This window comes from Drosophila innubila (genome assembly GCF_004354385.1).
Source record: "Drosophila innubila isolate TH190305 chromosome 3L unlocalized genomic scaffold, UK_Dinn_1.0 0_D_3L, whole genome shotgun sequence".
Classification (NCBI taxonomy): Eukaryota; Metazoa; Arthropoda; class Insecta; order Diptera; family Drosophilidae; genus Drosophila; species Drosophila innubila.
In genome coordinates, this window is record NW_022995376.1 from 13,874,864 (window position 1) to 13,890,837 (window position 15,974).

General features: G+C 39.4%; 3 protein-coding genes across 5 annotated transcripts; 1 reads left to right on the forward strand and 2 right to left on the reverse strand.

Moving 5' to 3' along the window:
* Positions 1–650: 650 nt before the first annotated feature.
* Positions 651–2,681, reverse strand: LOC117787510 (bestrophin-4). Its single transcript, XM_034626056.1, has 5 exons — positions 2,597–2,681; positions 2,407–2,517; positions 1,595–2,345; positions 1,133–1,535; positions 651–1,056 (listed from the first exon to the last, which is right to left on the reverse strand). The coding sequence occupies exons 1-5, from the start codon at positions 2,665–2,667 to the stop codon at positions 821–823; spliced, it is 1,572 nt and encodes a 523-aa protein (XP_034481947.1). The 5' UTR covers positions 2,668–2,681; the 3' UTR covers positions 651–820.
* A 2,228-nt stretch (positions 2,682–4,909) lies between these two features.
* On the reverse strand, positions 4,910–6,676 carry LOC117787879 (bestrophin-2). The gene is made up of 3 exons (XM_034626503.1): positions 6,606–6,676; positions 6,432–6,542; positions 4,910–6,380 (listed from the first exon to the last, which is right to left on the reverse strand). The coding sequence occupies exons 1-3, from the start codon at positions 6,674–6,676 to the stop codon at positions 4,943–4,945; spliced, it is 1,620 nt and encodes a 539-aa protein (XP_034482394.1). The 3' UTR covers positions 4,910–4,942.
* A 2,042-nt stretch (positions 6,677–8,718) lies between these two features.
* Positions 8,719–15,179, forward strand: LOC117787608 (cationic amino acid transporter 2). 3 transcript variants are annotated; one of them, XM_034626176.1, is made up of 8 exons: positions 8,719–9,011; positions 9,213–9,580; positions 10,553–10,803; positions 10,868–11,152; positions 11,220–11,324; positions 11,382–12,185; positions 12,277–12,552; positions 12,649–15,179. In XM_034626176.1, exons 3-8 carry the CDS (start codon positions 10,563–10,565, stop codon positions 14,139–14,141), a joined length of 3,204 nt encoding a protein of 1,067 aa, XP_034482067.1. In that variant the 5' UTR covers positions 8,719–9,011; positions 9,213–9,580; positions 10,553–10,562; the 3' UTR covers positions 14,142–15,179. The 3 variants fall into 3 exon arrangements, with proteins under 3 accessions (XP_034482067.1, XP_034482068.1, XP_034482069.1); XM_034626177.1 differs by having other exon boundaries at positions 9,315–9,580; XM_034626178.1 differs by having other exon boundaries at positions 8,719–9,580; positions 14,927–15,179.
* Positions 15,180–15,974: the final 795 nt, after the last annotated feature.

The following is a 15,974-nucleotide window of genomic DNA, read 5'->3' on the forward strand; positions in this document are numbered from 1 at the left end:
CCGCATTAAACCACATTACGAGCGCGCATTAAAAATAATAAAATTTTGAAACTTTCATAAATAGCGACTGACATTAAAATTTATTTAATTTTTTACTCTCGTGCTGAATCCGCAGCTCAGTCCCAGGCAGATGCTATTTATACCCTGTACACATCAAATGTGTACAAAGAGTATAACTAAAACAGTGTGAAATTGAAATTGTATAAAGAGTAACTATAAACTTTAAAGTATAATAATTACAGTTTTTTATTAATTATGTGATATATTGAAATTTGTATTCTTACTAAATTGACCAGAGAAACTTTAATATTTTCAGTTTACAGCAAAGGAAAACAGCTTGGATATAAAAATAGGAATATTTTTTCCGGAATCTCTTTATTTAATTATAGGGTAGCTTCTAGACGATTATGCTCGACCAATTTACATGTTTTTACAAGCTTTTTTATGGGGTTCAAAAATGCTGTCAAGTGCAAAAAATAATAACACGCATCGCGTCAGATTTTCAGATGTTCAGATATGATAATGCAAACAATGAGCCATTTTACTTGTTGTTTTTGTCAGCTGGCAGGCTTTTCCAGTCTTCCCCCGTCATTTCCTGCCATAGCCCAGAACTGACATTGTGTGGTTTATAAATGATTCAAAAAACTGTGTGCATTGTCTTAACCTATCAAAAGCCATTTTCGTCACCGAAATGTGAACGGATTTGAGGTTTTATTTTCTGCAACAGTCAAAGAATTTAAATCGAAAGGCAGACACAAAAACAGGATATTTGCATATTTTTGATTTCATTATATATTCAGAAATTTCAGCTTAACGCTCTTTAATCAGTCTTCTCTTGCTTGTTATTGGGCACGTCCGAGGTCGGTGGCTTCTCTTGCTCCTCTTCGCCCTCCTCAGGAATGGAATGATGGCTACTGCCGGCTGAAGGTGGACGTAATACCGTTAAAATATAACGACTGTTTGCAGTCTTATGACTGGATCGTATATTGAGGAAGCGATGTCGCAAACGCTCACGTCTCTCCCGATTGCGCTGATCGATCAGCTCCTCCAGGTTCACTTTGGTTATGAAAAATAAAGTATTAGTATGAAAACTTTTGATTCAAATGTGTGTGTGTGTGTGACAAAGACTTACAGCTCGTTGGACTGGGTCGTAAAATTATTATTTCCGATTTAATTCTATTATCGGTATCCGACGTGTTAACGTTGTCGTTAAACGTTACTGCCGAGGATCGTACCTGCTCTTTCTGTTCGGCGTAAGGATCAGATGTGGTGCGCGAGATGAAGCTATGAGTCGAGTCCAGCATTAAGAAATTGCTTTTTAACATAGCTTTATCCTCCAAGCTTTGCCGAGATATCCCCAACTTGGCGGTAGATGGTTCCGGTGGGACAGGACGCTTGGATTCATCGGTATATGGAAGTTCATTGGGGAATACTTCTTCCCAGTACTGATCCTTGATCAGCTGCGGATGTTCCTGATGCATTTCATCCACAATCAGATACGATACAGTCAAATTGCGATCAATCATCCAATTAAGCTGTGAACCAGTTGTGAGTGTTATCATAAGCCAAATATACTTATGCTTCAGTTGCTAACCTCGAAATCATCATCATCCTCGCCAAAAGGATTGATCAGAGACTCGGCCACCTTCAGCCATCCCATATAGAAGAAAAACTGTAGAATCGTCAATATGGGAAAGTATCGGAAAATTGTATTCTCGCTGACGTCACTGCCTTGTGATGCTACCCATTGCTGTCCAATTACGCTACACAAGAAGAACGAATATGTGGCCAGTGTGACCACCTGAGTGTAAACTAGCGGTATACTGACCCAATCATAGTAGAGCAGAAAACCACACAATCCCCGAAAGGAATTGAGTTCATCGATGATTGATTTCACCGCATAATCATCGCGTATCTTATTTTCTCGCCGGGCACGGTTCACAAGGCTGGCTGCCCAGACAATTGGCATCCAGTGCTTGGGATAATACGGAAATGCAACATCCAATACCTCAATGATATTCTTTTCGTTCTCCAGCAAAAGACCCGACTCGATGATTTGATTGTAGGTGGGAAATCTCTTCTTGACACTGGGCGATATCAAAGTGAAGACAATCACCTGACAGAGGCACACATAACGCATGATTGTACGACGCATGGCCCGGGCACGATCGTCCGCTCCGTGTATGGAAGCACTAACCAGCAGAGCTATGGAATCCGGCCAAGGAATGCTCAAATATTGCTTCCACCAGCGCCCCATCACAATGGATACAAAAAAGCCCAGCACAAATGATAATGGAATGAGATTCACGTACTTACTACAATATACAACAATATCCTCAAAGACTCTAAAACGATACAATAAGTTGTTGAAAATTGGTAAAATGTGTAGATGGTTAAGAAACTTACTTGCGTGCTGCCTCATTCATAAAATGACGATAAGCCATCGCCAGAAATATATATAAAAATAGGAACAGTAGTAGATTCATCCAGATTAGCTTATAAATACTGCCACGCCATCTGTCGGAGAGGCGCAAGAAAAGAAAGTATTACTCATACAGTTTCACATCATAATGATTAAATAAAAAATATATATCACCTTGCTAACAAACGTAAAAAGTTGCTTACTCGCCTCGATGTGGTCACTCGAGATGTATAGGTTACAGTCATGATTGCACAAGCTCACCAACTCTCGATTGAAAGGCAATATAAATTCTCAAAACTGTTTTAAAATGTTATATCATACGCACATAAAACAGCCTACTTTTACTAAAATAAATGCCTACATATAGATTATACTTCGAATATGTTAATTCTTAAGCAAAATATTAATTATTAAAAACTGGGAATCAAACCGAAACAAATATAGGTTAGGGTTTCGGTTCCGGTACGTCCCGAAATAACTATTTTGGTTAAAGGTTCTATTTCAGTTTGTTTCTTTTAGTTTCGGTATCAGTACCGGTACGTAACGGTACAGCAAATCAATTTTAAAACATTTCAAAAATTTAAGATGTCGTTTTATAATTAGTATGACATCAAAACAGACCTAGGGCAAAAAAAAAATTTTTTTTTAACGAATTTAAAAAAAAATATTTGAATGCAGAATGTATAAAGAGGCCAAACCATGATCAAAATGACATTCTGCTTAAAAATCGGTTTAGTTTTGATCAAGTTATGACAGTTTGATGTTGGTCAGACTGCGGATTTAGCCACTTTACAAGTCCAAATTTTTGTTCAATTTCACATGATTTTTAACAAAAAAATTAAAGGTCTCAGAATCAAGTTTAAAGTGTTGTTTTATACTAATAACGATATAAAAAGTTGATTAAAAGTGAAAACTTGAGATTTAAAATTTTCAATTTTGAAAATTTCAAAGGGGGTACCCTTACCATCAAAATCGAATTTTAGCAAAAAATTATTTTTTTTTAGAAGTTAATAAAATTTAAATGCAGAATGAATTAAGAGGCCAAACCATGATCAAAATGACATTCCGCTTGAAAATCAGTTTAGTTTTGACAAAGTTATGACGGATTGAAGTTGGTCAGACATTGGATCTAGTGACTTTACAAGTCAAAATTTTTGGTCAATTTCCCATGATTTTTGACAAGAAAATGAAACGTCTCAGAATCAAGTTTTAAGTGTTGTTTTATACAAATTATGATATAAGGAGTTGATTAAAAGTGAAAACTTAAGAATTAAAATTTTCAATTTTGAAAATTTCAAAGGGGGTACCCTTACCATCAAAATCGAATTTTATCAAAAAATAATTTTATTTTAGAAGTTAATAAAATTTAAATGCAGATGGAATTTAGAGGCCAAACCATGATCAAAATGACATTCCGCTTGAAAATCGGTTTAGTTTTGACAAAGTTATGACGGATTGAAGTTGGTCAGACATTGGATCTAGTGACTTTACAAGTCAAAATTTTTGGTCAATTTCCCATGATTTTTGACAAGAAAATGAAACGTCTCAGAATCAAGTTTTAAGTGTTGTTTTATACAAATTATGATATAAGGAGTTGATTAAAAGTGAAAACTTAAGAATTAAAATTTTAAATTTTGAAAATTTCAAAGGGGGTACCCTTACCATCAAAATCGAATTTTAGCAAAAAATGATTTTTTTTTAGAAGTTAATAAAATTTAAATGCAGAATGAATTTGGAGGCCAAACCATGATCAAAATGACCTTCCGCTTGAAAATCGGTTTAGTTTTGACAAAGTTATGACGGATTGAAGTTGGTCAGACATTGGATCTAGTGACTTTACAAGTCAAAATTTTTGGTCAATTTCCCATGATTTTTGACAAGAAAATGAAACGTCTCAGAATCAAGTTTTAGGTGTTGTTTTATACAAATTATGATATAAGGAGTTGATTAAAAGTGAAAACTTAAGAATTAAAATTTTCAATTTTGAAAATTTCAAAGGGGGTACCCTTACCATCAAAATCGAATTTTATCAAAAAATAATTTTTTTTTAGAAGTTAATAAAATTCGAATGCAGAATGAGTTTAGAAGCCAAACCATGATCAAAATGACATTCCGTTTGAAAATCCATTCAGTTTTGTTCAAGTTATGACAGTTGGAAGTTTGACAACTCTTTGAACTAGCAACTTTACCAAAACCGTACCGGTACAAACGTTTCGGTATTTGGTTCTGGACAGAGAATTTTCATTCGGTTACGGTTTCAGTTCCGGTTCTAATAATGAAACGGTTAGTTTCGCTTAACGGCTCCGGTACCGGTTCCAGTGTTATTTCCTGATTAAAAATTATAATATAATTGAGAGCAAAAACTATGTTTCAAAAGACAATGATAATTGAAATCGGTTAAAATAATTAAAATAATATCAGTGATAAGTACAAACAAAATATTTTTTATTAATAATAATAAAGAAACATTTAGATATGGATTTCAGATTCTCGATTTGTTTAAAGCTCAGAGAATATCATTTAAGAATCTTTTTCACGATTCTGATTGATGTTGCTTTGAACGAAACTTTTGTCTGTTTGTGTATGATTGGACACTGATGTTCTAATTGGAGGTCTTGAGGAGGACTGATTGGGATCGTTTGACGAAGTGGGCGGATCTGTGGGATTCTGGAGCTCCTCCTTAAGCAAATCAAGTGCCAAAGCTGCATGTTGCAGTTGCCTCGCGTGACGTTCCCGTTCGCGCTCCTCCTTCAAGCGATCAAAATCATCCTTGCTGGTTTCTCGAGTTGGCAGCAGAATCTCCTCCTCCTCTTCTCCTCCTCGGCTCTCGCTGGACACAAGCTGACTGAAGTTTGCGTAGGAAATGGAAGAAGAGCTACGGTGGATATTAAAACGACGAGAGGCAAATTTTATGCGAAGTTCATTGTCATAGGATTCGCCATCTTCGCCATCGAAATTCGTAAAATCGATCTCATCGGTGGTAGTTGTTGTAGCCACTTTGGGTATGTGGGAGGTTGTGATTTTAGACAAGTCCAATTTAGCTGTGGAGGGCTCTGGAGGGGCATGACGTTGCGACTCATCTGGATAGGGAAGCTCATTGGGAAAGACCTCGTCCCAGTACTGATCCCTTACCAGAGTTGGATGATCGTTGTGCATCTCATCCACAATTAAATAGCTAACCTGCAGATTGCGATCAATCGCCCAATTGAGATCAAAGTCGTCATCATCATCGCCAAAGGGACAAATCAGAGTCTCCGCAACCTTTAGCCAGCCCATAAAGAAGAAAAACTCCAGCGTACTAAAGACGGGAAAATAATAGTTGATCACATTGTTAAAGCTGTCATCATGGGTTTCTATATACTGATGTCCAAAGATAGCAGCCAAAAAGTAGGTGTACACCGCCAGGGTTACCACCTGAGTGTATACTAAAGGCACACTGATCGTATCGTAATGGATGAGCATATTGCAGCCGGATCGGAACTTGTTCAGTTCATCGATCATCGACTTGAGTGAGAAATCATCCCAAATGCGACCCTCCTTGCGAGCACGTGTCATAATGCTGGATGCCCACATGATAGGCATCCAGTATTTGAAATGATTTGGAAACTTTTCATCCATAGCCGCAATAATAGTCGCTTCATTCCTATTAAGCAAACCAGCTTCCACGAGGAAATCATAGGTCGGAAAACGACGCTTAACTCCCGGCGATATCATGGTAAGGACCATTGTCAGAGAGAGACAAACATAGCGCATTATAGTGCGCCGCATGAGACGTCCATGTTCGTCGAGGCCACGTACCAAGGTGCTCACATATACGGCCAGCGGATCTGGCCAGGGCACCGATATGTACTGATTCCACCAGCGATCCACAATGATAGCCACATAGAAACCAAGCACAAAGGAGAGCGGTATGAGAGCTCCATGGTTGCGGCAATAACGCACAAGATCTTCAAAAAAGCTGGGAATGGACTTAAGTACAGAAAACCCGAAAGATACAATTTTAGCTTACCGTTTATCATTCTCATTTAGAATCATGCGATACAACAAGGCCATGGCATAGAAACATGATAGAAACACCAACAGGTCGAACCAAATTATTTTATAGATACTTGCACGCCATCTAGCGGTGGTTTTAGCAAACTTGTGACTGCGACGCATACTATAAATTGTTAAAGGGACTTACCTGGCCAACAGTTTCCAGAAGCAGCCACATCGCTGACAGGTAGCAACCTCAGCGGTATAGGACACAGTCATGTTTGTGCAGGTTCGTCAAACAATTTGAAATCGGATTCAATTTGGCTAAAGTCAACTCTATTTCGGAATTGTTTGCTATGAATGAATTTTTGTCTGGCCTACTGAATGCACCAAACAAAAGTAGCATAGACAAATTGCCATTGTTAGTTCAAATCTGATAATTGAAAACAATTATGGAAAAATATCAGAATTTCAAATATTAGTTGACTTTAGATAGTTTATAGGTGAATCGTAGAAAACTGTGTTATAATATGAGAGAATGATATATTATATTGGAGAGAATATTTGCTGAAGATAAAAAGTTGTTTTTTTTTTTTATTTATTCTATTTATTAAGTATAAAATTAAATATTTGCTAGCTATATATGTATGTGTATTTGACTAAATGATTGCTTAATGAATGTGTATACTCGTACTGGAACAGCTCTGATTGTCTTTGTCAGCTAATTTGATGCTGTTATTCTGGCGTTAAATGAATGCGGCAACACAATTTGAGGCATCACATTTGTGGGCGTAATTATTTAAATTAGATCATTTATATTTGCTGGCGACAACAAAGGCAATCACAATGCCAATTTGCAATCACAGCCACATGTGCTCAGCACATCTCTACACATTTTCTTCCAAAACTCCCAAAAAGCTCCTTAACACCCAAAATCATCCAGCAGTTAGTACATATATGTGTTTGTATTTGTTTGGCAGTGCAAATACTTGGTAGGTAGCTGCGTCAGGGGCAGTAAAATTTTAATGCCTATACAACGCGTGCTGTTGTGATTTAGACCCCCTTTAGCTCTCCACCTTAGCACCCCTTGCAGCCCAATCCTCTCCATCTATGGTATCAAGAGTGAAAGTGTGAAGAGCATTTCGAGTATCTTATCAGCATTGCGAGCATGTATGAGTATTAGCACGAGTATGACTATGAGTGTGAGTACTCGTATAGTCATGTTTTAGCTCACGTTGATCGTCGCTTCTATGGTAATTGCTGTGTAATCCAAATGTGACGCCATACACTGAGCGGAAAATCTAGCAGCCCCAACAAATATTATAGAATTTATAACTTTACAAATATATAATGATTTAATAAATGGAATTTAATCAAACAAGTGGCGTGTTTTGTTGGTTGACTTTCAAAACCCAAAAATATACATGCCAAAAATAATTTGGCTGCAATATATATTTTTTATGAGAGCTATCCTTGATTCACAACCGCTAATTTTTTTCTGTGTATAATCCAAATGTGACGCATAGTCCAATAAAGACACAATAAACAGCGAACGGCCTTAGGCCCAGGCCCTCCTCAGTTTAATAATACCCGTAATCAGTTTATAGATAATTTAATAGTTGCTAATAGCTAGGCATTTATCACGCACGCGAGAAGTGAGTGTGGAAACACCTATCTCTATGTATATACTATATTCACTATATATAGCGAGCACATCCCTGGGGGTATCTGTTATAATTATATCTATTGTACAACTATTTGAAATTTTATTTATTTAGTCTATCAGTTGTGAGCATTAATGAGATTAAATGATACAATCTTAATAATCGGAACATGGAGAATGGTAGACTAAACTGAAATCATATTATTATCAGCATACATAAAATATATATTTTATTGTTTACGTATATAATAATTATTGTGCATGTCTTTGACACTTCTGAGTGTAAAGATTGCATTTTGCACTTTAGCCTTATCGAGGCAGCCAAGTGAATCAATTAAAATTTAGAAAAAAATAAATTTTATAACATTTATTAGAAGCGCTAAGTCCCATACTTATGAAAAGATATATGAACAGAAATTCGAGTTATTTTTGGAAATACATTTAGGAAAAGGCTTTCAATCTATAAATTTCATTCAACTCATTCATGCCACTAACCCAATTTTTAGCTTAACAAAATAAGAACATTTATTGTAAAGTTAAAGTGGCATTCAAGAACACTCTCTTACTCTCACTCTCCTTCTCACTTTTTCTCTCAGCTCTCTGATATTGCAGTATATTAGCAGCTATTGCTGTTAGCCATATAGGTAAGCGTTTATTATCTTACAGTTTCAGTTAACGTTTTTCACTGAGCGCGTCAACAACAGCAGCAAAAAAAAATAAGAAAAAAAAATTACACGAAACACGTCGGCGCTAAACCCGTGTCCACAGATCGGAAATAAAACAATCAATACGACAATACTAACAATCTTATCTGAACAACATAAATAACAATAAATGACAAGTGCAAACACGCGGGCAACGCCGAGGGGCTGAACCTGAAAAAGCAGCCGAGAAATCAGTTGATATCACTGATCAGTTGATAGCAAGATCGTAAAACTGGCATATGGAGACGTAACACACAGCATCACTTCCTCCACTTTTCTCTCACACACTCTTTATTTCTCTCTAGCGTACCTGCTAATTTTCATAGTCGCTCTAATTACACGCCCTCACGCTACCTCGCCGCCCCCTCTATCAACTACCTGTGACATTTAAAGTTTGTTTTTGTTTAACGCTCACTCTCACACTCTCTTTCTCTCTCTGACTCTCTAGCGGCTTTTCTGTCTCTTATCAGTAGCTGATGCTCAACGCTCTCGCTCGCTCTCTTTCTTTCTCTGCCTTGTCATTCTGGAACATTGTCTTCTTATCTTAAAGAAATATTCGAATTCTCGACTGTAACTTAACGATCGCCTGGGCAGACGTATTCAGAGCGCGAAGTCTGTCAGTTGTTGTCATCGGAAGCGAATTGAATTGAATTCAATACACATCTTCATACTTGTACTCGTACACTCGTTGTCAAACTCCCCCCATACCGCTCACCTACACCTGTATACCTTATTAATATCAAGTAAATATTTGGACAGAGTTTGCAGCAATTGCAGCAGAGGAAGCAACAGCAGTCGGCAACTGTTTAAAAGTTGGTAAGTCAACTAATTAACTACATATAAATAAAACTTAGAACTTGAAGATAAAGATAAACATGATATTATATAAATATAGCATAACTTTTTATTCGACAAAAACAATGGCTGCCTGCCTTACCTAGACCCATATAATTATCTTTATACTGAACGCAAAAACAACAGAAGAAGAAAAACAAATGTAAACATAGAAGAGTACCTAATAGTTAAGCATCTATGTTATCAGTTAGCTCGCTTAGTCATTGTCATTGGATAAGAGGACCAAGCCCAAAAAATCAAGTAAACACGCCTCAAAAGGGCGCCCAAAAGCCGCAAAGACCTAACCCCAATAATTAAGAACTTTTCTCTTAGTAAAACACTTGAAACAGGCTTGTAAGACCCGTAGTTATATTAGCTGTTCTCTAATCTCTCAATAGCTTTAAGATAGTTTACATTATATGGATAGTATATGTAATTGAAGATTACACTAAATTTACCTGTGAATAAAATAAATTATGCAAAGTTTCATTGGATAAGTATGTGAAATAGATGTATAAAATTATATTTGATTTAAAAAAAGTATCCTCTAGATTCTTTAATGAAATGACAAAAATAATTAAGGAATCTGTCCAGTGCGTAATTTCTTTGTTATATAGAAACTCTACTTAATATAAAAATGAATGAAATGAATTGAAGCTTGGCACATTGGCTTAGCCTCGACTTGCCATCGATTGCAAATTGTGCTCAATAATTTGTACCAGATTGTATAATCGAAAGCGTCGCTAGCTGGACATTGATAAGCGACTGGGACATTATATAGATGCAAGTACGGCGATGTCATTAAATTTGCATGATCTTGTCAGCTTCTTCTATGCACTTAGAACAATGCATGAACCCTAAGCAAATTAATATTTTAGCTAGACAAAAAACACATAACAACAACAGAACGGAACGGAACGGAACAGTCTGAGTTTAATGAACCTCCAATTGCAGAGATACCGATATGGTTCATCAGTATTCGGCGTGGAAGGTGCTAACTCGTCGCAAACGTCTAACAGCCGATGGCAGCGAGGGAGAAACAAAACTGAATCGTGTCCTGGGCCTATGGGATCTCACAGCATTGGGCGTGGGCTCCACTTTGGGCGCCGGCGTCTATGTTCTGGCCGGCCAAATAGCCAAGGAGCAAGCGGGTCCATCGGTAATGATATCCTTTGCCATCGCAGCCCTCGCCTCCCTACTCGCGGGTAAGTTTACTTATCCCCGTCATACATATATATGCATCTACTTATGGATTGCACCTCTTGACAGGCATTTGCTATGCGGAATTCGGAGCTCGAGTGCCCAAGGCTGGATCTGCGTATGTCTACAGCTATGTGTGCATTGGGGAGTTTGTGGCCTTTGTTATTGGCTGGAATCTGATATTGGAGTATGTCATAGGTACGGCCAGCGTTTGTCGTGGTATTAGCCTTTATTTGGACACGCTGCTCAATGATACCCTGAAGGAAACATTTGCTGCGGTGGCGCCCATGAATGTCAGCTTTATGGGCAGTTACTTTGATTTCCTCGCCTTCGGTTTGGTTGTAGTTTTCGGCGGTAAGAAGTTCCAGTCATCCTTAAATTTATATTTGAATAACCAATTAATATTTTGGTGATTTTCTAGTGGCTTTGGCCTTTGGCGTGGAGACCTCTGCGATGGCCAATAACTTTGTCACGTGCGTTAATATTTTCATCCTGGGCTTTGTCATAATTGCGGGAGCTGTGAAGGGTGAGTATTTGAAATAAGATGACTTATTTGCGTTACTTAAGCACTATTTTCATACAGCCGATTTCAGCAACTGGACTGTGGATGCGGCTACAACAAATGCTACTAGTGTAGGCAATGGTGGCTTCTTTCCATTTGGCTTTGAGGGCACTCTGCAGGGAGCCGCCACTTGCTTCTTTGGCTTTGTGGGCTTTGATTGCATTGCCACCACTGGAGAGGAGGTGCGTCAGCCTCGCAAGAATATACCACGCTCCATTCTGCTCTCACTACTCATCATTTTCCTCTGCTACTTTGGAGTGTCCACTGTGCTGACCCTGATGTTACCCTATTATGTGCAGGATGTGAATGCTCCGCTTCCCTATGCCTTCGAGTATGTCGGCTGGCCGGTGGCCATGTGGATTGTGACCATTGGTGGTTTGGTGGGTCTCTTGGCCAGTCTCTTTGGTGCACTGTTTCCACTGCCGCGCGTCATGTACTCCATGGCTCAGGACGGTCTTCTGTTTCGCTTTCTGGGCAAGATCAGTCCGCGCTATCAGGTGCCTGTGACGGGCTCCATTGTGGCTGCCCTCTTTACAGCTCTCTTTGCGGGTCTATTCGATCTGGCCCAGTTGGTTAGCCTGCTGTCCATTGGCACGCTTTTGGCCTATAGTGTTGTAGCCATATCCATCACAATTTTGCGCTATATGGAGTACAGCGAGTCGGAGGAGCAAACACCGCAGGGCATCTCGGAAACTTCTTCACTGACATCGAGAAGTGAACGCTTCACTTGGAGTTCACTTTGCACTCAACTCTTTAATGTGCATCGCGCTCCGGAACCGAACCAAATTTCAACAAGGATTGTGGGCGTGCTGACGACCTTGTTCTGTGGGTATAGGACGGGTGAAGAGACGGGCTCCCTTCTTCCCTCCATTCACTATTTATATGAGCATTATTCTAATGTTTATTTTCATTTTAGGTTTGCTCTCTCTGGGACTTGGCGTGCTCCTCATGCAAGGATATTCGGCCATCAGCTCAGGCAAGGCTTGGGCCTTGACTTTGCTCATTCTCCTCTTGGTGCTGATTGCTGTGGTGCTATTGCTCACCTGTTTACAGCCACGAGAGCCACGGAGTCGGCTCTTTAGGGTGCCCTTTGTGCCTGTGGTGCCTGCCATTAGCATCTTTATAAACATTTATCTCATGCTACAGCTGGACAGCTGGACTTGGATACGTTTCGGTGTCTGGATGATTGTGGGTGAGTGCCTTCTCTTCGCTCTCCCTAGTGTAGCATTTGTAGCCCTTAACTAATGCATGTTACTTTAATATTGTACTACTAACTGTAATACCTTAGGTATACCCATATTTATTGCATGCTGGTGTCTCTATGACATCAAAAATCTCAAGAAACGCAATCCAGAACGCATTGATTTCTACAAGGCCTTAAAAGTGCCCAAAGATGCAGATTTTGTTGGGGTTAATAGTAACGGAATCCACTCCAAGCTAAGCACAATGACGAATGAAACGCAGCTTGTGGGAAATTCGAGTAGCCTGGATCAAATACAGAACTTAAGTGAGGTTTATGACGACTTAAGAGAAAAGAAACATGCAAACGGCAAAATCTTTTATGTGGAGGATACAAAGAGCGAACATTCTAGGACCACGTTGGCCGCCAACGATGCTGAGGCTTGTGAGGATGAACACTCGGTTATCGCGATGCTGGACGATGTTCTCGATGCGGAGGATTCACAACAACAGCAGCTAGAACAACATCAGATCTTTTCTCGTAACTTTAGCATTGATTCCGAATTGCTACCCAGTGTAATAGAAACCACAATATTTGCCACTGTTCATAATAGCAGCAGCGATGATGATGAAGTGTCCAGTCAGCGATCCTTAGAGCTATACAGGCTGGAGGATTGCAGGAAAGCTGCTAATGAAATGCTTCAGGAGATGTTCGATAGTGTTGCATTCTACGAACAACTGCAGGCAGCCAGGACAAGACAATCTTTAGTCAAAGAGGAATCCTCAGTTAAAGAGGAAACAACAGAGTCCACTTCACCTCAACTCAGACCTCAACTAAAGCGTGTTCCTTCGGTTGTCTCGACAGCATCGCAGGCTTCTTTCACCTCTGTGGTCGATGATCCCTTGCATTCGGAAAAGTTTAAGGATCGACTGAGCCACCTCATTATGAATCCCAATGCGCACAAGTCCAAGAAAAGCGAAGAGCCAGCGAATCCGGCTGAGACAACCAAAGAGAAACCCACAAGGCCGCAGCTGAAGCAATCGAAAAGTGAAACTGATGTCCGACTGCTGTTGCTGAAGGCCATTCGAGAGCTGAAAGCGGACAGTGATGATGAGTCTGTAGCTGATGGCAACGGTAATGATAATGGTGATAAGGCTGCAACAGTAACTACATCGCCTAGAGCTACCAACCATATACCGCGCCCACCCAAATTCGATCCGGTTTTGTACAAGACCATAAACAGCATTAGTTTGCACAAACAGCGACCTAGTTTGAGCCGAGAGCTCAACGTGGATGCCAAGAACATGAAGGTAGTTGCAGCAGCTCAGCATCTAGTTGACTCCCCCACATCCGAACCGGAGCCATCAACAAAAATAGCAACAGCAACAACAGCAATTGCAGAGCCGGAGCCGGAGACGGAGCCAGAGCCGGTGCTATTCAAAGCGAAATTGGAGGCCATATTGCAACGGGGTCCCTCGCATCGCCTGCAGCAGCGTCCGGCAGCGGGAACGGGAACGGGAACGAGAACGGGAACGGGAACGGATGTGGGGATGCGCCGTCGGCCGCAATCTACGTACATTGAGGAAACAGCAATTGAATGAGCCCAAAACCAAAGAGGGTGCAATTTTGTAGCATACTGTAAAACTACACTACACACTCCACTAATGTAATCTAATGCTAAGTAGTTGTAGTTGTAGCTGTAGTTGTAGAGCTGTTAGCTAGTTAAATGGAAGCAATACTAGATGATAAGTGCCGAAGGCTGCAGCGCAACGGGAAATGCGTGAAATTCAATTGCAAATTTCTCGAATTTGTGAAAATTTGGAAAATTCCGTTAGCTGTGCTGGTAGCACGCTGCCAATTATGGGATGTGTAAGTGGCACGCGAAATCTGTTGAGTGGCAGTTAGCGATAGCAGCAAGAAGCTAATGAAAAGCTACGGGTTATGTCTTTAATCGGATAGAATTGTAAAAAATGTTCGAGATTATGATATTGTTGCTTTAGAAGATTTCTTGGAACATTAAAGCATTAGTATTATAAGCTTATAAGAAACATTCATCACTAAAAATGTGATATAAAACAAAGAATAAAAGCAGAATACATTCAATAATATGAATTAAACAAAGTTTATTTAATGTTACTAATTTCCAGTTCAATCAAGTGAGCTTACTTATAAGATGAACCCTGCCATCTCTTAATCTGTAAATTACTAATTATAATATTTACTACACTTTAATTATATTAACTATGTAATTGTCGAGTTAGTCGATAATAACTACTTAATTCAACAAGATGAAGTTGCTCAATTGCATGTGCATGAAGTAAAAGTATTGTTAAGTTAATCGAGTTCGTTAAATTAATGAAATGAGTTCACTTTCCAATTCTCTTAGGTCTTTCCATATACTTATTCTATGGACTGCCCAATAGCTATAGAGAAATGAGAAGACAACGCTCCGGCTGGCAGAAGCTCAAATATAGTGGAGATCTTTAAAGAACAACAAACAAACAAGGGGAACTGAATGAAATAGATGAGAATATAACACAATCAAAACTTGATAATTACTTAGATGTATGTCCTAAGCCAATTTGATAAATGTGAACAATTTGTTGTTATAAATAAAAATCTAGTTGTAATTAATAAAAGTCAAATGTTTGCTTTACCTTTCAGTAGAGTCTAAAGAAATGTCGAGAGCAACTGCAACTGCCGTTTCCGGAATGGAAAAATGTTGAGAGAGTACAGAACCCAAGACGATCGTTAGTGCGAGCAGGCTGTTTATTAATAACTCGTGAATGGATCGTCATTGTCGTTTAATTCCCGAAGGTCTTGTCTTCCACTGACTTTGATAAATTAATTGATGTCGGCTGATCGTCGAGTAGAGAAAGACATTGAGAGGAGGAGGAGAAGCGGAGCGTGTGCCAAGAGACTCTCGTGTAGTTTAGTCATTCCCCTTGCATTGATTTTGATTAGACTGAACCATCCCCTGGGCCCTTTCCCTTTCACCCAATCGATTTAAGACAACAACGGGCTGCCTGATTTATGCCGCCGTTTTCTGGGCATTTCTCTGGTCAGGTTGATGATGCCAGATTCCACAATTCAGATTCCAAAATTTGTATAACCACAAGACAACACAACTGGCGACTCTTTGGCGTCGCAACGCCCGCTTCTTCTTCTTCTTCTTTAGGGGGATGAACTGACTTTTTGTGCTGTGTAAGTGTAACAAATTGTAATCGTATTTGGCGGCATCACTACGACTGTCGACTGTGGACTGCCGAATCTTTCTCTATTTGGGGGCGGGTCTGTGTGTAACCCCCCTGCTTTATTATTATTAACTTTGTTATGGTACACAGTAGTCTCACAAGTCTCAGAAGACTCACAATTCCCCTTGTGCTCCCCACTAGTCGCTTTGATGGTGGTGGTTTTCGGTTTGTTTTGGCCTG